The sequence below is a fragment of the Thamnophis sirtalis genome, unplaced genomic scaffold, assembly GCF_051295495.1.
Source record: "Thamnophis sirtalis isolate CommonGarterSnake01/CBP01778 unplaced genomic scaffold, rThaSir2_p1.2 scaffold_11, whole genome shotgun sequence".
Lineage (NCBI taxonomy): Eukaryota > Metazoa > Chordata > Lepidosauria > Squamata > Natricidae > Thamnophis > Thamnophis sirtalis.
In genome coordinates this window covers 13,245,721-13,267,588 of record NW_028261391.1, presented here as the reverse complement: position 1 = coordinate 13,267,588, position 21,868 = coordinate 13,245,721, and the positions used below count along the sequence as shown (strand labels likewise).

The window sequence follows — 21,868 nt, the reverse complement described above, 5'->3', positions numbered from 1 at the left end:
TCAGATTAGAAGAGGCACTTGGAGGTATTAATTGATCCAGGAGCCGACCACTGACAGACTTTTAAGAATTCTGTGTACCATCACCAATCATTTTGATTAATTTGCAGATGTAAGTCTTATTGAAAATCATTGCTAGCTGAAACAGCTTTCTTAGTAAAGAGATGACTCAGTTACTTTGCACTTGATATTTTTCTTCTCATTTTCTAATATTAGGTTAAGGATGCTTTGGATTAATTAATACAACTTAATTTCCTTAGCTCTTTCCCACTTGAAAAGAGACTGTGTTGAGCAGACACAAAATGTGGGCTGAATTCTCATGACACCAATTCATTTTGCAAAACAGTGTAGCATTTGCATAACTAAGTGGACACATTTGAAGTAGGTTTTTTTTCTTTTAAGCTGTAACTTACACGCTGGGTTCATGCAACTTGCCTAACTAGATCATCTAAAGATGTTGGAGATGCATGCATCTACCATGTTAAGCATAGTCAGTGATGGCATAGCTTCATGTGCAGCTTAATTTATTAATCCCTTTGTTTCTTTGTTTCACCTATGCGTGAATTGTGTGCCTATGTCAATTTGTTAAATAGATACAGGGATGGGATGGGATGGAATAGAATAGAATAGGTTGGAAGGGACCTTGGAGGTCTTCTAGTCCAACCTCCTGCTTAGGCAGGAAACCCTATACTATTTCAGTCAAATGGTTGTCCAATCTCTTCTTAAAAACTTCCAGTGTTGAAGCAACCACAATGTATGAAGGCAAGGTTTTCCATATTTTATTCTTCTAACGGTTAGGAAATTTCTCCTTATTTTACCTACATACATAAATAAAATCAAGGTCTGGAGTCAGGGCATACAGAATCTAGGTGAGCAGATGCTGTGCCCAATAGAGAGGGTTGAATTCACTGTTGTCTTGCAGTAGCACTGGTGTTACTTATTAAAGGGGAATCTCCATGATGACCTCATCCTGTTCACCCCTCTGCACAGCGAGCCCTTGTGCTGGGAAAACATGGCAGCTCAGATTCCTTGACTTTAGAGACCAATTAGAGCTGCTCCTGTTGATTTCCAGGCAGTCCCATCTCAACAGTCTACAGATCCTTTGGTACTTTGGGTGGGTTTCAACTGGTTCGCGGCGTTCCCCGCGAACCGGTTGGTCAGCAAACCTGGAAGTAAGTAACTTCTGGGAACGGCGAAGGGCCCACCCACCCGCCCGCGCTCCTTACCAGTCTTTGAAGGCTTTTGTGCTTCCACGCAGGCGCATGGCACATACAGCACCTGCGCGATTCTCCGCAAGCAGCTGGATGGCACATACAGCACCTGCACGAGCCTCCGCGAGCAGCTGGAGCATCGCGCAGGCGCTAAGACGCATGTGTGAACTGCGCGCGTGCATGAGGACGCCGCCGGCCCCGTTCCAACTGAACCGGTTGGAACGGGATTAGCAACCAACCCCTGGTGGGAACCATGGAAAACACTGCAACTCATGCCATATGACCAATTTTGTTGTATTTAAGTACAGTGACAATAAAGATTATACTTACTTACTTATATCAGAAGTACCTAAACATACTTCTCCCAGATATTGGAGGAGAAAAGCTGGCAGATATTACGATAGACTACGAGGACATTTATTTATTTATTAAATTTTGTATGCTGCCCACTCTCAAAAGAGACTCAGGGCGGCTTACAATAAAAGGGAGGGGGGATATATAAAAAATAAACAACAGTTTAAAATTACACAACAATCACAAACCTGAAGTGGGGCTGGACAACTCAACAGCCCCAGGGCTGCCGGAACAGCCAGGTCTTAGTCGCTTTGCGGAAGGCCGGAAGGGTAGTGAGGGTCCAGATCTCAACGGGGAGCTCATTCCAGAGGGCCGGAACTGCAACAGAGAAGGACCTCCCCCGGGGTGTCGCCAGCCGACATTGGCTGGCAGATGGAATCCGGAGAAGGCCTACTCTGTACGATCTAATCGGTCTTTGGGAGGTAATTGGCAGGAGGCGGTGTCTCAGGTAACCATTGACCATCTCCACCTGCTGCATGCTGAAAACTTAGGAAAACTGAAGAAAAATGTGATGGGAGCTACAGTATATAATTCCTCAACAAGGAGAATAGGAAAATGGAAATTTTGCATTGTTAGGCTATAATGAGTTTGAAGTATTTTTAGAGTGCCCTGTACCACATATAATGCACCCAAACACCAGCTTGTTACTGCTTCTCAAGGCAGTTCAGCTCATTACTCAATAGAAATAAAGCTCTTCTCCCTTTCCTTTCCTTTTTGAGTAGCCACTCTGAGATTTACATAAACTAGTAGGCAGGCATCCAAAAACCTGTGCCTCCCCCGCAACTTGAATTCTTGAGTCACTAATGGAACCTATCAATGTTGTCTCAGTTTCTTCACCCAGCATGTTCTGTCCCTCAAGCAGGAATGAAGCCGAGCGTGACATTTCAGGCAGTGTAACAATGCTGCACATCACGTACGGTTTTGTCCTTTGTTAAGACAAGCCAGATGATCAATTTGTCATTGTGCAGAAAATAGCCAGGAAAGGACAGCACAGTGAAGGGGCAATAAGCAGCAAAAGAAGAAAAATCTCACTGTCTTCTTAATGTATTTTAAAACTCAATTTTTGGGTTTGTGCAAAGCGTTGAATCATAATCTAACCAAAGAGTTTGAGCCTCCACAATGTAGTAAGGTACAAAAATCAAGTTTAACACTAAACGAAAGTGTGAATACTGTGCAAATAGATCTGTTGGGACTTAGCCTAAACTGGGTAAAAGTGTTCTGTGAAAATAGCCAAGTATTTTATGCAGTAGCCTGATAACTGATTTTGCACTGACCTATTTCTATTTTTGCTGATGTTAGAGCCTATGAGATACTATTAAAGTATGCCTATGTGCTACAAAATAGTAACAGTGGATTGCAACTAGATGGCAGCAGAGAGATAGAGATAAAGAGCTCTTTGCTGCCATCTCAGGATCACCTTGGTTTTATCAGGTTGGATGTAATAACCCTAAAGATTATTAAGGTTCCCTTGCACATATGTGCTAATCATTCCCGACTCTAGGGGACAGTGCTCACCTCCGTTTCAAAGCCAAAGAGAAGACATCTCCGTGGTCATGTGGCTGGCATGACTAAACACCAAAGGCACACAGAACACTGTTACCTTCTCACCAAAGGTGGGAAGTAATGGGGGCTCACTCTGTTACACGCCACTAGGGATTCGAACCGCCAAACTGCCAACCTTTCTGATCAACAAGTTCAGCATCTTAGCCACTGAGCCACCATGTAACAACAACAACAACAACAACAACAACAATAATAATAATAAGATACACAGCTGGTATAGTTAACTGGACACAAGCTGATTTGGACATTTTGGACCAAAAAACCAGGAAACTAATGACAATGCACTACAGTTTACATCCACGTGGTGATACTGATAGATTATACCTGCCCCGAAAATCAGGTAGCAGAGGATTATTACAAGTGAAGCAAACAGTTGAAGAAGAAAAACATGCACTGGCTGATTATTTAAAAGAAAGTCAAGAACATCTATTAATTGAAGTAAAGAACAAAAAACTACTGAAGGCCCAACAAACGAAACAAGAATACAGAAAACATGTGATAAAATCAAGAATGGAGAGTTGGCAGAACAAAGCACTGCATGGCCAATTTCTGGAAAAAATAAAAGATAAAATGGACAGTGAACAAACTTGGTTATGGTTAACAACAGGTACATTAAAGAAAGAAACAGAGTCACTAATCATGGCTGCGCAAGAACAAGCTATCCGCTTGTCTGCACAAATGCCATTAAGGCCAAAATCGAAAAATCCTCTGATGATGCCAAATGCAGACTTTGCAAAGAAGCTGATGAAACTGTTGATCACATACTCAGCTGCTGTAAAAAATATTGTGCAGACTGATTATAAATTGCGGCACAATTCATTAGCACAAATGATCCATTGGAATTTGTGCAAAAATTATAATATTAAAACAGCAACAAACTGGTGGGAACATCAGCCTGAAAAAGTCACCGAAAATCAGATGATCAAGATCTTGTGGGATTTCCGTATACAAACAGACAAAATACTGGCGCATAATACACCAGACATCACACTGGTTGAGAAAAATAAGGTCACAATCATAGACATCGCAATACCAGATGATAGCAGGGTCGCCGAGAAGGAACATGAAAAAATCGCAAAATACCAGGACTTAAAAATCGAAATTCAACGATTATGGCACAAACCAGCAGTGGTAATTCCAGTGGTAATTGGCACACTGGGTGCTATTCCAAAAGCACTGAAATTACATTTAAAACAGTTAAAAATGGACAAAATCACCATCAGTCAAATGCAAAAAGCCGCACTGCTTGGATCTGCACGCATATTACAAAAATATGTTACGACGTCTTAGGCCCCTGGGTGGGGCCCAACTAGTAACCAATGCCAAATCCGGCGAAACAACTGGCCGCTGTGATACAATTGTATAATAATAATAACAACAAGAACAACAATAACAACAAGCCTACTATATGTGTTTATTTGTCAGGGCAACCTGATTTACCCAACTTTGGATGGAGCATACTACTTCGATTTTCGATTTTCAGCCCCAATCCAGGAGCCTTGGTCAGTAAAAGCATAAACCTAACACAACCCTACCATATGTTTTGCTTAAATAATAATATTAAAGTTTTAAAAACTGTATAATATAATCTACATAAATATATGTGGATCATTTACATGGAATCTTTTATCCATGTGTTTCCTAGACTTCAAGCAGGTGGTAAAAGAGCATGACAAAAGTGGGACATTTCTTTTATTTAATGACTTTTTTGGGAAAAACAGGTCTTCTTTTTACTAAGAAAAAGTTCCACCTCTGGCATCAAACAACCATTCACATTAATATCTCTGTTAATGCAATGGTAGGTTACAAAAGGCAGAGCAGTACAGAAGAGCATCAAAATATATTATACCTGAATAATGAGTTCTGGCCACTGTAACAACTATGAATTATTGTGTTATATTATAATATTATAATATGTTTATTCTTTATACATAGAATAAAATTATGTATTGGCCAAGTGCGATTGGACACACAAGGAATTTGTCTCTGGCGCATAAGCTCCGGTGCATTTACATATATTTTTTTCAATAACATGCCAAGGAAGTTCTATATTAAACATACCCACAGGAACGAAGCATAATGGAAAATAATGTTTGATTATTTGTGTCCTTGGATACTCCATTGCATTTTCCTGGAGTCAGTTTTAAAGTTCTGTCTAGCTTTATTTTGTATAGCTTATTTCAGTAACAGCTAACTCTAACCCCCACATTGTATTAAATTTTATAAGAATACAAAATAGAATAAAAATAAATAAATAGAAAAAATGAAGGAGGTGGAGAAAAAGAAGAACTGGGATTGCAGAAAAAATATAATTTCCAACTTTCTTTCTGTGCAATTTCCAACTTTCTTTGTTACACTTTGTATAACAAGTATAAAATACAATATAACCTTTTGCTCTAAGATTAACCATAATGCACGCTACTCCTGTAATCCTCAACAGTTCTAATCTTCAAATCCCAAAGTTCAAATTTCATTTCTTTCATGTTGAAATCCAGAATGAATATACATATTAGCATTTGTGACAAGGGTGGATGTTAATCCTTCAACCTAAAACAACTTCATCATGTCTTCACACAAACAGCGTTTCCTTCTCTTTCAAGGTGCTAAGGATGAATTCTGAATCTAATTACAGCAAGATAAGTAGTTACTTAGAAATTTGTGAGAGAAGTAGAGTGAATATATTTCAAACTGACCATAATGAGTCCAATTAATTTCACACAATACTTTATTCTGTTCAATAACAGTCCATTGATGGGAGGGGGGAACCCCACACAAATTGCATTAACTGTCAGCTTTTGTAATTCAGAATTATTATAGGCCAAGGACTTTAGGTTCACAATTGTGTTTGTTCTGCTTAATATTAAATGAAAACTTTTTTTTCTGTTTAGTTTGGAAAGAAGGAAAGATTTCAGGCTGATGTTTAGCTAATTTAGATGATATGTTGTTTTTTTTTAAGTGGATTCACAAGGAGTATATAATCAAAGGAGAATGCAACAGGAACTGAAGCTAATTGAGAGTAAACTTTATACAATTTATTTTAAAGGGAAAATAACTTCTTGGTAATTCCCATTAAATTTAATTTCCCCCATGCCTAGGATTTGTAACTCCACTAGTACCAATCCCTGTTCTCATTTCAGTTTATCTGTATTTCAAAGGACTGTGCACTAGGAAAAATGGTAAAACAAAATTTGGTCATGTTTTTATGAAATGGGAAGTAATTGCTACAAGATTATGTTTGTTGTTGAAAACATGGTACACTATATGAGTTTGGACTGAGAGAATTTGTATCTGTCCTTCTAAGCCTACAGAACAGGAATCAGCAAGAAATACTCAAGTATGAAATGTACCGTATTTTTGGAATATAAGACACACTTCCCCCCATAAAAGAGGGTGAAAATTTGGGTGCATCTTATACACCGAATCCAGCTCGCCCACTTGCCAGCTCCCACTCTTTGGCCTCTGCCTCCCAGCAATTTACCTCCTTGCATCAAACAGCAAACAACCTGTTTCAGCTTCCGCACAGCCTGATTAGCACAATCAGCTGATTGTTGGTTGGATGGACCTTCTGACCATCAGCTGTTTCAGGTTGCAGAAATTGCCATTGCCTATTGCAGCCTCTGCACACACCATTTTCATCCTCCACATCCCATTTTTTGACCTCCACATGCCCCATTTTCTGCCTATTTTGATCCCCATGACCTGTAACAGGCAGAAAATGGGGTGTGTGGAGGCCAAAAATGGGTTGTGTGGAGGCGGCAATAGGCTATGGCAATCCCTGCAACCTGAAACAGCTGATCTTCAGGAGGCTGATCCAACCGAGAATCAGCTGCTTGTTCTAATCAGGCTGTGCTGAAACTGAAACATGTTGTTTGCTGCAAATTGCTGGGAGCCAGAGACATTTTTTTTTCCTCCCCAAAAGCTAGGTGCATTTTATACCTCGGAGCATCTTATATTCCGAAAAATATAGTAGTTCCTATTTGAAGTTGAACCTAGCATTTTAAAATGAATCCCAGAATTGAAATTTACATGTATTTATTTATTCTTTTTTTAAATGATGCACATACTATGAAAAATTGTTTGCAAACATGAATTACATCAGATAAAATTTCAAGGGCATGTTCTAAGAAATGGGCTCCAAATTGGAAATTTTAGGATGGATATCTGTTGTGGCCCAGCAGGTGCTGTTGGAGCTGCCACCAGACTCTGACAGTGAGGGGCCCTATGAGTCAGCTCTGGAGGATGTGGAGGACCCTGGACAGGGTTCCGACTCCGAGCAGGGCGCAGAGAGGCTGGTTGGCCATCAGGAGGCGCCTGAGCCTTGGACCAGTGTGGAGGAGACAAGGGAGAGTGATCCGGACACCAGTAGTGAGTTGTTCCTGGATGCCCAGCACCGAAGAGCTAATAGGAATCAGGAACAGTTGTGCAGTTATAGGAGGTAATTGCACTCAGCTGCTGGTAATTAGCCTCTTCTCCAGACTATTAAAAGACTGCTTGTGCACACGCCCCTATTGCAGAAGTCAACGCATTGACTAAAAGTTGGAGAACTTTTGTAACTAGCTTGGCAGGCTGGATTGCTGTCAAGGCTTGTCTGAGTTGCTGCCAAACATCTGTTTGTTATGCTTGGCTTTCAGCCACCAAGGTTTTGGTTTCTTGCTAATAAAGTACATTCCAGTTAAGCTTGTCTCGGCTTTCATTACTGGACGGAGGAGGGGGTCAGAATAAATATCTAAGAAACTTATCCCTGGTTCAGCAAATAGCATTGCTGCTAAGTATATTTACACAATGTGAAGAAACTGAACATAAGGAAAAAGATCCATCAAACCCTGCAAGGTTGCTGTACGTACTTTCATCTCATTTACTTTGTTTGCATTTTCTTATTCCACCCTCCTCTTCCTGTATGAAATAGCATCAGATTGATACTAAAAGCGTCCCACTAATAAATACCATTTTTAAGAAAAAGAGAAAAATGAAGAATGGCAATAGCATTTAGACTTATGTATGGCTTCAGGGTGCTTTCCAGCCCTCTATAAGCAGTTCACAGAGTCACAATATTGTCCCCAACAATCTGGATCCTCCTTTTACATTTTGAGTGAGGTTGGTCAGCCAGTTATGAATCTAACTGGTCCAACTCACATTTCCCATCTTACCAAGTACTGGGGTCTACTTTGTCAAATGCCTTACTGAAGTCCAAGTAAATTATATGAATAGTATGTGAATACCATACATTTCCTATCCAATCCAGTATTTAATTCCAATATGGTGGTACTGATCAACTATTTGACTACAGTTTCCTGAATCAGGAAGAATTAAATGCACACAATTCAAGAAGAACATTTAAAAGAAAGGTGTTTAACCACAGAGATTAGACATAGTTGATGTTGGGCATTGTACCTTTAAAAGAGACTGAATTTTCCCATTGCACAAAGCCAAAATTAAGGAAAGCTACAATATGGCTTAATGAGTAAATGCAGCCATTGTTCGTAGTGGAGCATGATGTACAAGCTAGGTACAGAGAAATTCTTGACAGGTTGTGTTTATTGTACTAAGTTCAGAAAAAAAAGCTTACGGTTCAAAGTATATTTCAGTTACTGTTGTGCAATTTTTGAACACCTCCACAAAGAGTCTTCCTTAAACTACCACCTCTATAAATTGCTGTTATCTAAAAGCATCAAAGAAATAAGAAGCAACTTTCAGAACTAAGTGATTTATTTCAGGCATTCCAAACATACAGAAAACAAAATCCCCCCCCCCCAAAAAAAGAAGAATTCAAGCAACTCTGCTATGTGTTGTCTCCGAGTGTGTGTCTCTATTCACAAAATTATAGATATAAATGCCTACATTAACTGCAGAGATATTTTTTCTATTATTGGTGTTTATTATTCCTAGTACCAGTTTTTTTGAAATTCATGCTTGTGGAAGTATTAAATATGCTAAGCAAAAAAACGGTTCATTTAAGGCACAAATTATGAAATTAGACATCAGCTGGCATAATCTCTTACATAGGCAACATCAGCATGCCCCAATTTATTTCATTTTTTTACAGTTCTAATCTATTGTAGATCAGATTCCTCAATGGGGAATTGGGACTACTGTTTTCAATTGCAACTGTTTAATTCTGCCATTTACTCATTTGTCATTTTATGCATGATTTAATGGGAAAGGACTTGATCAATATACGTCTAGGCGAAAATCAGCAGACAGGATATAATTTTTACTTATTTATTTTATTTACTTTGTCAAGCATGTATAAGATAACAGATATAAGTATAAACATGATTATGAATACAGGAAATGGAGACAAATAAATGGGGACAGTAGGATAGGGATGGTAGGCACGTTGATGTGCTTATGTATGCCCCTTACAGACCTCTTAGGAATGGGGTGAGGTCAACAGTAGACAGTTTAAAGTTAAAGTTATGGAGGGTTGTGGATGAAACCATAGAGTCAGATAGTGCATTCCAGGCATTGACCCCTCTGTTGCTGAAGTCGTATTTTCTGCAATGAGTTTGGAATGCTTTACCTTGAGTTTGTATCCATTGTGTGCTCATGTATTGTTGCAGTTGAAGCTGAACTAGTCATTGACAGGTAGGACATTGTAGCAGATAATTTAGGGTATTACACTCAGGTCAGACTGAAGGCAGCATCGTTCTAAGTGGTCTAAGCCCAAAATTTCAAGCCTGGTGGTACAAGACATTCTGTTGCCAGCAGAGGAGTGGAGGACTCCTCTCGTGAAATATCTCTGGACTCATTCGATTGTATTAATGTCTGATATGCAGTGCAGGTTCCAGACAGATGAGCTATGTTCGAGAATAGGTCTAGCAAAGGTTTTGCATGCCCTATTTTGCATTACGATATTACCAGAGAAGAAGTTTCACAAAATTAGGTTAACACCTCTTAATGGCTTTTTGGCAATGCTGTTACAATGAACTCTTGGACTTAGATCATTAGAAATGAGTACTCCAAGGTCCTTGACAGAGTGTGGGTTATCCCCTAGGATTTTACCATCCAACTTGTATTTGGTGTTCTGATTTTTTTTTGCCAATGTGTAAGACTTATTGGTTGAGATTTGGAGTTGCCAATTGTTTGACCATTCACATTTGACCATTTAATGCTAAATCATTCGCTTTAAAATGCAAGCTTGTTAGCTTCACTTTTTTTTCTTTTTTTATAGCTACAAGATAGTATGATGGATATATGTAGGGAATTATAGTTAGCAGGTTATATTTAATCCTTTGGCTGCTACCAATTTTTCCTTCTCATTTATTTATTTTTCCTTTCTGATGTTTCTAGTAAATCATTCTCTGTCTATAGTCAGATAGGCACTAGCATAATACTAAATGCAATGAAAAATAAGGGTATAGGAAATATCAGTGATCTAAAAATAATACTTTGAAATCACTTCCCCAGATCCTCGAAGATTTGCTTTGACCAATGACACATATTTGCTAGTATAAGGTTTATCTCTAACTTTATTCTGAGTTTCCAGTGGAATACATTTGGAGTGGGTTGGGATTGAACTATTTTGTTGCTTAGCTTACAATTATGGTGCTTGATTTTTCTTAAAAACCACTCCAACAAACCTGCATTTATTTGCTACCAAATGCATGATATTTAGCTAGCATTTAGTTTGCAAAAGATGGATACAAGTGCTTTATTTCCACTTTTTACTGCCATCTGCTGAGCATCCCCTTAGAGAAATTAACTTCATTCCATATTGTAAGTGTGAATGTCAAATTCAACATGTATGCGAAGCATACAGAAAAAGATATTCCCCCTTGAATATCACAATGGTTCCTTTTCAGGAATAATTATACTTTTAATAATATGAACAGGAATGAAAGCAAAAGTTATATGGAAAACACTTGAATAATCAAAGCTAAGAAAGACGGTCATACTAACTCTCTTAAAAGAGCAATTGATTTTAGAAATCATATCTCAGGAGGACTTGATATGTAAGAACTCTATATATGCCAAAATGAAATAAACATTGCATTTTTTAACTCCAGGAGAGTCCCATTGGATTATTCAATGGATTCAATTAAGAACTGAGTGCAACCTTTTCAAAAGATAGGTTAGGAAGAGATATCTTATTGCATTTTCTGTAGATCATCATATGAGTTTTCCATTCATTCAGTAGAAAAAAAACCATAACAAACTTAGTTCCTGACTTTATTTATTTATTTTATTTTGCATTTATGAAATTTCTACATTGCCCGTCTTGCCTAAATGACTCTGGGCAGTTTACAACAATGTAATAAAACCCTATAGAGACATGAATAAAAGCACAGCTTAAAAGAGAAGCTAAAAAGAAGTCAAAACTTACAAGTAAAAATAAATTGAGTTAAAATGCAAAGATTAGGAAATTTGAAAGAAATTGAAATGTCCTTAAGCCGTCAATCATCTCCTGGACTGCATCATATTTTTAGACCCCAATGTTAACTGGAAAACCAGGTCTTAATACTTTGTGGGAAAAGTAGAAGAATGGGGGGTTCACCTTACTTCTGAGGGTAAGATGTTCCATGAGGTGGGAGTAGCAGCTGAGAAGGCCCTCCTCCTAAATCCCATCAGTCAAAATTCCCTGATGGGTGGGATATGCAAGACGCTCCACATGCTTGACCAGGTGAGACAGGTCAATGCATTTGGGATGAGACGGTTCTTCAGGTATCCTGGTTTCATGCCATGAAGGGCTTTCAAGGAGACAACCAAGACCTTGAATTTAAATTACATTGCCAAAAAGGCATTAAGAGTTTTCAACCTAATCTTGCCAAGCTTCTTCTCCAGTAATATCCTACTACAAACTGAGGCATACAAAACCTTTGCTAGACCAATTCTCGAATACAGCTCGTCTGCTTGGAATCCACACTGTATATTGGATTGAGAGAGTCTAGAGGTATTTCCCAAAAAGAACACTCCACTCCTCTACTCACAACAGAATACCCTATGCCACCAGGCTTGAAATTTTGGGCTTGGAAAACCTAGAACTACGCTGCCTACGGTCTGACCTAAGTAGTACACAAAATTATCCGCTACAACATCCTACCTGGCAATGACTACTTCAGCTTCAACCACAATAATACATGAACAAACAATTGATACAAACTCAAGGTAAACTGATCCAAACTCAATTGCAGAAAATAGGATTTCAGCAACAAGATGGTCAATGCCTGGAATGCACTACCTGACTCTGTTGTTACATCTCCAAACTCTCATCATTTTAACCTAAGACTGTCTACTGTTGACCTCACCCCATTCCTAAGAGGTCTGTAGGGACGTGCATAAGTGCACCAGCGTGCTTACCATCCTTGTTCTAATAGAGCCGAGGTGGCGCAATGGTTAAATGCAGCACTGCAGGCTACTTCAGCTGACTGCAGTTCTGCAGTTCGGCTGTTTAAATCTCACCGGCTCAGGGTTGACTCAGCCTTCCATCCTTCCGAGGTGGGTAAAATGAGGACCCGGATTGTTGTTGGGGGCAATATGCTGACTCTGTAAACCACTTAGAGAGGGCTGAAAGCCCTATGAAGCGGTATATAAGTCTAACTGCTATTGCTATTGCTATTGCTATTGCTATTGTCTCCATTTATTGGTACCCATTAATGTGTTCATATTTATGTTTATACTTATACCTGTTATCTTTTACATCTTTGACAAACTAACTAACTAACTAACTAAAATATATAAACTAAACACAGGAGAGATAAGTTATATAGCTAACTAGCATAACTTAATGTACTCTTTCCTCTCTGGATTCTTTTTATTAACATAGGCTTTGGGGCCAAAACTCACACATAATATTATTTTACCACTTTTGTAAATTTAAGTCATGGAAGACTTAAAGACATAAAGATCAAGTAGTTCGTTTTAGAAATTAGTTCTCAAGCAGAGATGTCACATTCACCCCTACTATACTATACTGTTTCTCTATTTTGGTTGAAAAATAATAGTAACGGAAATCTGAAAAGAAAATAGAAAGGACAGCATCCAATACTTTTTTTAAAAAAACAAAAACATTTTTTTAAAAAAACAAGAAACATTGGGATAACATGCTCCAACTGAGGATAAACATTAAGTCTGCCATAAAAGTATAGAACACCTTAGGAAAAATGCCCATTTTACTCTGCCATGCCTCAAATCAATATAAGGGTTGTTTTTTTCTTCTTCTTAAATTCACTCTTGATCTTTGTGCATTTGAAAATTGCACATCACACCGGCTCACCCAGGGAAAAATCTTGCTGCTATTACAGAAGCAGGATGAGCCATTTTAAGTTATCTGGAAAACAATTTTGAAAGTGCCCTTAAAACAGCTGTGTTAAAAGGGGCTATTATTTTCCCTTTTGCAAGATTGGCTTTTCTACTAAAATATTGTTAATAAAGATATTCTTATTTTTGCTTATTAATAAGAGCAATTGTTTGATTAAGGACGCAGCAGATTGCCAGCATACTGTTCTGGTTATATGTATATTGGAATCACAGAAAATTTATTATTTATTTTATTTATTAGATTTTATCTCACCTTTATTACTTTATAAGTAACTCAAGGCAGTGAGTGAGAACTGGTCAGTCCTAGAGGAGATCAACCCTGACTGCTCTTTAGAAGGCCAGATCCTGAAGTTGAAACTCAAATACTTTGGCCACCTAATGAGAAGGAAGGACTCACTGGAGAAGAGCCCAATGCTGGGAAAGACTGAGAGCAAAAGATGAAGGTCAGAGAATGACATGGCTGGATGGAGTCACCGAAGTAGTAGGCGTGAGCTTCAGTGGACTCCAGAGGATGGTAGAGGACAGGAAGGCATGGAGGAACATTGTCCATGGGGTCGCGACATGACTTCACAACTAAAGACAACAACAAGGCAGTGAATATACATAATGCTCCTTCCTCCACCTATTTTCCTCACAACATGTTAAGTAAGCTCCCTGTTGGGAGAGCGAGTACGTTCAGAGAAGCGTTGTTAGAGTTGTGTTGGAGAACACACAAACCAGCATAAAGAGACACTGCAGTTTAAATAGGCTTTTACTTTCATGGAAATAGAGGTATCAGGGTCCATCAAATGGTCTAAGTCATACACGGATAAGACAGTCAGTAATCAATGTCTTTTCAGTTAAGGGATAATCAAAATAACATAGTCCAGTATCATACAAATAGTCCGGTTCGCAAAGTTTGCTAGCAGTTGCAAAACTTACAATAGCTCACGGCACTTCCAGATCAGCCCAGCACCTAACAAACAGAGAGAGCTAACAGTTGTTCTGGCTCCCTCTTATGGCTGATTGAGGAAAACAGCAACCAATCACATTTTCCAGTATGGTTTAAAGAAACCGTTACAGCATTGCTATATGAGTTATATATTGCCAACCCAACTTAGACTATATTCCTAACACAACAATCCTGAGAGGTGAATTGAGATGATAGAGAATGCCTGACTCAAAGTGGGCTTTCATGCCAAGGCGGGACTAGAATTCTTAGTCTCCTGGTGATTGGCCCAAAGTTACCCAGCTGGCTTACATATACAGGTAGATCTCGACTTACAACAATTCTTTTAATGACTTTTTACAAAGTTACAAAGGCACTGAAAAAAGTGACTTACAACCATTTTTAACACTATGGTCATAGGATCAAAATTCTGACCCTTGGCAACTGGCTCATAATTATGATGGTAGCAGTGTCCCAGGGGTCGTGTAATCGCCTTTGATGACCTTCTGACAAGCAATGTCAATGGGGAATCCAGATTCACTTAACAACAATGTTACTAACTTAACAATTGCAGTGATTCACTAAACAACTGTGGCAACAAAATGTGGCAAAACTCAACAACAACTAATCCTCGAATACAACTCGTCTGCCTGGAATCCACATGGTATATTGGATACTAATACAATTGAAAGGGTGCAGAGGTATTTCACGAGAAGTGTACTCCACTCCTCTGCTCACAACAGAATACCCTATGCCACCAATACCTATGCCACCAGGCTTGAAATTTTGGGCTTGGACAACCTAAAACTATGCTGCCTGGGGTCAGCCCTAAGCATAGTACACAAAATTGTCTGCTACAACATCCTACCTGTCAATGACTACTTCAGCTTCAACCGTCATAATACATGGGCAAACAATAGATCAAACTCAAGGTAAACTGCTCCAATCTCATTTGCAGAAAATACGATTTCAGCAACAGAATGGTCAATGCCTGGAATGCTCTACCTGACTGTGTTGTTATTTGCTCAAACCTCCACATCTTCAACCTTAAGCTGTCTACTGTGGACCTCATGTCATTCCTAAGAGGTCTGTAAGAGGGCGTAAGAGCACCAGCGGGCCTACCATCCCTATCCTACTGTCCCCCATTTCTTTGTACTCATTTCATGTGCTCATGTCCGTATTTATACTTATACCTGTTATCTCATACATGTTTGACAAACTAAATAAATAAATAAACTCACTTAGCAACAGAAACTTTTGGGCTCTGTTTTGGTTATAAGTGGAGAACTGCCTCTGTAAGTGGAACTAGAGTTCACTTAATGCTCTTTTTTAGCCTGGTGCCATAACAACTATTTTGACTTTTTTCCATATTGTTCCCCCCCCCCCCTGATGACTTGTATGTACATGTTGCCTTTTAATCTGGCCATTTGCTTCAATAAATAGGCTTTTGAAGTTCTTTAGAACATACATAGCTTCATCTGCCTTGTTTCTATCTTCTTCCATTCATTTCCCTCTGAACACTGATTTTCCCCGCTGGGTTTTATATTTAGAGCGTATGTGGGTGTGCACATTTCTCAGGAACACCTTAAACCTAATCATTGCATGTCAGCTGTGATGGGTAGCCAGAAAATCTCTGGAAAAGATGCAGCTTGTCTTCAGTATACATCCATAGAGATGTATACCTGTGCTCCAAATTACATTTTCTCTTTTGAGCCCAGCTTTCAGTAAAGGCTTAAAAAGAAGCTCTAATCCTTGTGATAGGATATTAATTGTGGTTGGATCACTTGTATGTACCCCCCAAAAAGGATGGATTTCTTTTAGGTTCAATTGGCTGGAACAATGTAAAAATATAATTGACAGAGGTACATGAGATAAGTAGGCAAGGATGGGAATATTCTCCCCAAATTTAGTTCGGATGGGATTTAAATATGCACAAAGATGCACACTTCAAAACTATAAAAGATAGTACTCCTGAATTTTCGCAAATGAAATTTGAAGCTGAAAACAAAACAAAACCCAGAGATGGAGATAGAGGTTGTCCATCATTTCTTTGAACTATTTTTTCTTTTTTAAAATATTTTTTTATATTTATATATAACTATTTTGAAAGCAGTATATTATCCAGACATTTCATTTTACCAAAAAAATAAAATAAAATAAAAACCCAAATATGATGATAATAATATAAATAATAATAGTATACATAGTAATTATAGCAGTATTGATAGTTATATTAGCTTATTTATAATCATATTCATTATGCTAGCATACTTATAGTCATAGACAATATTCATCTTTTATGTGCACATAACAATAATGTTGAGTAGTACTCTGTATCTCCTTTATCTTTCATTTTCAATGTCAGCCTATCCATCTCTGCACAATCCAATATTTTCTGAATTAGGCTTTCATCTGATGGGGTATTCTCATTTTTTCAATGTTGTGCAAATCCAACTCTCGCTGCTGTCAAGACATGTAGTATTAAGTACATAGTCCCTTTATCATAGTTTTCTGGTATTATACCTAAAAAAAAAATTCTATTATTTAGTGGGGGGTTTCTGTATCTGTACTTTATCCACACTGTCTTCAAGAAGAAACATAATTTGTATGACTCAATCTACAACTTATATTTCAGAATGAGTTGGAAGGGACCTTGAAGGTTTTCCAGTCCAATCCCCTGTGCAGACAGGAAACCTTATATCATTTCAGATAAATTGTTGTCCAGTCTCTTCTTAAAAACCTCCTCTTCTATCTTCATATTTCCCCATGAGACATATATTTTTCAATAATTATAAATTCATTGTGCATAGGGCAGGGGGGGAAAATTAGTACCCCCAATTACATTAGTAAAAAAAGATTTCCAAACATATCACAATCATTGCAAAACTCAACATATTTTTAAGCACATGATCACTGCCTTTGTAAGAAATTGAAACCTACTCATGTGTCACAAGATTTTGATATTGTATTCTGATATGTGCGAGGACCACCACATATTATATATTTTTTCCTGCTTCCCAAATTATAATGCCTAAAGTCAGTGTATTCACTTTAAGTATAAATTGAAGATGTCCAGGAGATCTGAGTTGGTTGAATGAGCCAAATTTTTATTCCACCAAATATCCCTTATTCATGATTTGCTGTGATAGATTATAGTTTCCCAGCGTACAGCTGTATACATTTTATGGAATGAAGATACTTTGTTTTCTGTTCTAATTTTATACTTTCCTAGAACACAGAATAAGGTTCTTTGGAGTATCTATTCAAACCACAAAATTGTCAAACTTCAAGTACGCTTAAGGTGAAAAATTAATGAACCACTCACTTCTGTTATTTCAAAAGTAATACAATTCTTTTAGCAATGTAGTTAAAAGTCAGTTCTATATTAGTCTTTTTTAAAAACTTTTTTAAAAATGGGGGGGGGAGAGAGGAGATCATTAAAATACCGTTCTAGGGCATAATAAGGGAGGATTTAAAAGGTTTAACACAAATGTGAAAGAAAAGCCGTTTTTCAGCCTTGTTTATAGATGGTTCACTTTATTCAACAATGACAAACACAGTTTCTTTTCATTGTGTATAGGCTCTACAGATGGAAAATAAACCTTTAAAATCTGTCTGTGGAATGTTTCTCAGGGAGACCTAAAAAAGAATTCTGACTGAAGCTGCTTTCTCTATTTGCAGTCTCTGATTCTTTTTCCCCCCTCCAGCCCTGAAGATCCCTTTTTAAACCCATCATGCTATTTAAATAACCATCCTTTGAAGTTAATAATGTGGGGTGGGGAATCAGTCAAGGTCACGGCATTTATTCAGGGATGTCATGTTGTGAGACTACTGCTCTGCTCCATAATAATGGGGCTATGGGGGATTAAGATGCATTGAATGTGCTTTCCTATTTAGCATGAGTGTTAAAGCCCTGGGAAAAAATTATTCAGATAGAAGTCTTACCTTTACTTTAGACCAGGGGTGTCAAACTCAAGGCCCGGGGGATGGATCCAGCCAGTGGGGTGCTTTGAACTGGACCCTGGAGCTGCCCTGGATAACAGCAAGGGATGGCCCGCAGTGCCTCTGCCAACAAAAATGGAGCTCAGGAATGCTGTATGTGGCTCTCACGAGCTCCATTTTCAGTGGCAGAGGATTGCAGGAGGCTGTTAAAGCTGAAAATGGAGTTTGGGAGCCCGTTTTCGCTGGCGGAACAATTTTAGGCCACCACAGGTGCCCCCAACATGAGTGACATCAAGCTGGCCACACCCAACATGGCCACACCCACCCCAGTCCCCCAAGGTCAAACACAACCTTGATGCGAACCTCAATGAAATCGAGTTTGACATGGTTTAGATCAGTGTTTTTCAACCTTTTTGTGCAAAGGCACACTTTTTTCATGAAAAAAATCACGAGGCACACCACCATTAGAAAATGTTAAAAAAAATTAACTCTGTGCCTATATTGACTATATATAAAGTAATTTTCCCACGGCACACCTTACACTATGTCACGGCACACTAGTGTGCCGTGGCACAGTGGTTGAAAAACACTGGTTTAGATTGATGTATCATCATTATTGGAAGAGCTTCTGAGAAGGACAACAAAGATGATATGTGGAGTGGAAATTGTGCCCTCCCAATGTTTGGCATCAGGGGTGGGTTCTGGCTTCTTGTACTGCCGGTTCGCTCAGGGAGGCACTCAGCGCACAGGCACAGTAGTAAAAAAAATGTGCAGAAGCAAAAAACAAGATGGTGGTGCCTATGGTGCCACCGATAGAACTGGTTGGGAGCGTGACGGGCTGAGTTACTGCCTACTTGGCCGAACCGATCCAAACAGATAGGAACCCACTTCTGTTTGGCATTGAGAAGAAAAGGTGGAAGGAGAATAGGATAGCCCTTCTGAAGGATATAGCAGAGGATAACCTACGCCATCTTAGATGGCAATGTGCAAAAACAGTGAACTTAAGTCACAAAAGGGCCCATTCCAGTTGTCAGGACAAATTTCCTAACAGATCAGTTCAACAGTGGAACCGTCCAATGTGCTGGACTTCATTCAAAGTTACAATGGCATTGAAAAAAGCGACTTATTAACATTCTTTATGCCTACAACCATTGCAGCATCCTCATGGTCACATGATCGAAATTCAGATGCTTGGCAACTGGTTCATATTATTGATGGTTGCAGTGTCCCGGGATCATGTCATTGGTGGGTTTCTGCCAGTTTGCCCCCGATCGGGCACACTGGTAATAGTGGTGGCAGGACGCTCCGCCCGCCCACCCAGATGGGTGCGCACAGAAGCATCGCGTGAGCACGCCCACTTGAACGAACCAGTAGTAAAATAAATTATAACCCACCACTGGATCATGTGATCCCCTACTGCAAGGTTCCTGCAAGCAAAGTCAGTGGGGACGCCGCCAGATTCACTTAATGACTATGTTCCTAACTTAAAATCTGCAGTGATTCCCTTAAAAACTGTAGCGAGAAAGGTCATAAAATGAGGCAAAGTTCATTTAGCAACTGTCTTGTTTAGCAACAGGAATTTTGGGTTCACTTGTTACCTCCCAAAGACCTATTAGATCCCACAGACTAGGCCTCCTCCGAATTCCATCTGCCGGCCAATGTCGGCTGGCGACTCCTCGGGGGAGGGCCTTCTCTGTGGCTGCTCCGGCCCTCTGGAATGATCTCCCCGTGGAGATCCGGACCCTTACTACCCTTCCGGCCTTCCGCAAAGCGGTTAAGACCTGGCTGTTCCGGCAGGCCTGGGGCTGTTGAACTATCCAGCCCCATTCGAGATTATGGCTGTTGTAGAATTTTAAATTGTTGTTTTTATTTTATTTTTTGTATCCCCTCCCTTTTTCATTGTGAACTGCCCTGAGTCTCTCGGGAATACGACGGCATACAAACTCAATAAAACTAAACTAAAACTAAACTTGTGGTCAGGAGGTGAAAAGTACCTGTAATTCTACTATGATGCAAAAACAGGGAAATGGAACAAAGTTTTGATAATAGTGACTTACTAATATTTTTTTCCTTGTCTTTTTTTTCTCTCTGTCTCCCTCCCCCTCGCAACCTTTTGAAGATGGAAGCTATAAACAACACCGATCAAACCTCACTTCTCTATTAGTGCAGACTATTTCAGTGACGCTGGTCAGGAAGCTGTTCATTTCCCTTGAGGAAGCTGGCGAAAATGAAGTTTGCCAGCCCCTGAGATTGCCTTCTGCAGGTAACATTTTCTTGTTCTCACACTGCTCTATTTCTCAATTTTCTTACCTCTGTTAAATGTTGGAAGTTCTTTAAGGCTTCCAAAAGCATTGCATGTAATTGCATGTAATTGGGTCTGACCAATTGCAGCCATGTTCATTAGGAAGAGCTAAGGGGGAAGCAGAACTGAGAAACTTGCCGAAGTGTGGGCAGAAATCAGGTGAAGTTCATCAGATGAAAACTCCATTTTCATGTGTGTGCATGTTCTTCATATCATATTTCACAGGCTAGTTGAGCACAAAAAGAAACAAACCCCCAAACCGCATTGAGCTGTCAACTTATAACCAGTGGGTGCTATATCTGTTAAGATCCAGCTGATGGGAACTCAAATAACAGGAGTAGCAAATCTCTTAGTATTAAACATTACAGTCTAATGCATGGCATTGACTGAAAAGCCCCTGATAATAAGCACTTCCATTGTAGATATGCTTGGGTAACTACAGTGCAGTTGGATAAGACCTCTCTGGACAGTATACCCTATCAAGGAAAGTAGCAGGAGAACATCAAAGCAATAGTTTTTCCTCAGAGTCTGGGCATCTACTTAAATTTATACCTAAGAACTATATAAATCTCTGCATACAACTCACTCCTACCGGTGCATGCTTCCTCATTTATCAGCAGAAAGGCACAAATCTAGGAAAATCCACTGGCACTTGCACAATACCTGCCAAATAATTTTAACATTATGAAGGTGAAGGTTCATTCTCTGAGCTTCTGGATTGGTTTCCAAACACTTTGTTAGCGAGGCTAGGTAACATCTTCAGCAGAGTTTATGGGATGCCAGTGTTCTTCCTGTTTGTTAGGGTTCCGTGTGGTCAGAGTCAGTCTTGAAATGAGTCAGGTGTAGATGTGTCAAATGGGGGTCTTGTGATGGGTCTTGTGATGAGTCATGTCATGCGTGAGTATGTCAAGTGAGGGTCTTGTAATGGGTCAGGTGGGAGTCATCAGTGGGAGTTGTCTGATGGGGAAGTCATTGGTAGATAAAGTTCCAGTGGAGGGAGCTTGCATGGGTTAATTGAGGGTTGGTGCTGTCTCTGGTTAACTGTACAGTTGATTTGGATTCTGAGGGGCTCATAGGTTGGTTGTAGGTCAATGTGTTGATGTAATTGTTTGTGGAGTGCCAGGCTTCAATGAACTCATGACCACGGCAGGTGGTAGCATGGCCGATTATTTTTCTATTGCTCCAATTGAACTGGTCCTGTTTGGTGTTGGAGTGAGTAGAGATTAAGGTTTTGGAGTTGAGGCTTTTGACTGCCAATGATGTTCGTGTATCCTGTTTTTTAACTGACATCATGTTTATCCCACATAAAATTGG

General features: G+C 39.3%; 1 protein-coding gene across 5 annotated transcripts in view; it reads left to right on the top strand.

Annotated features, from left to right (window-relative positions):
* NAALADL2 (N-acetylated alpha-linked acidic dipeptidase like 2) overlaps positions 1–21,868 on the top strand; it is an 897,010-nt gene that overhangs the window by 648,013 nt on the left and 227,129 nt on the right. For all 5 annotated transcript variants that reach the window (XM_087725225.1, XM_087725222.1, XM_087725221.1 and 2 more), the window contains exon 6: positions 20,372–20,515. In XM_087725225.1, the coding sequence (XP_087581351.1) occupies positions 20,372–20,515 (144 nt within the window). The remainder of the gene's footprint in view (positions 1–20,371; positions 20,516–21,868) is intronic.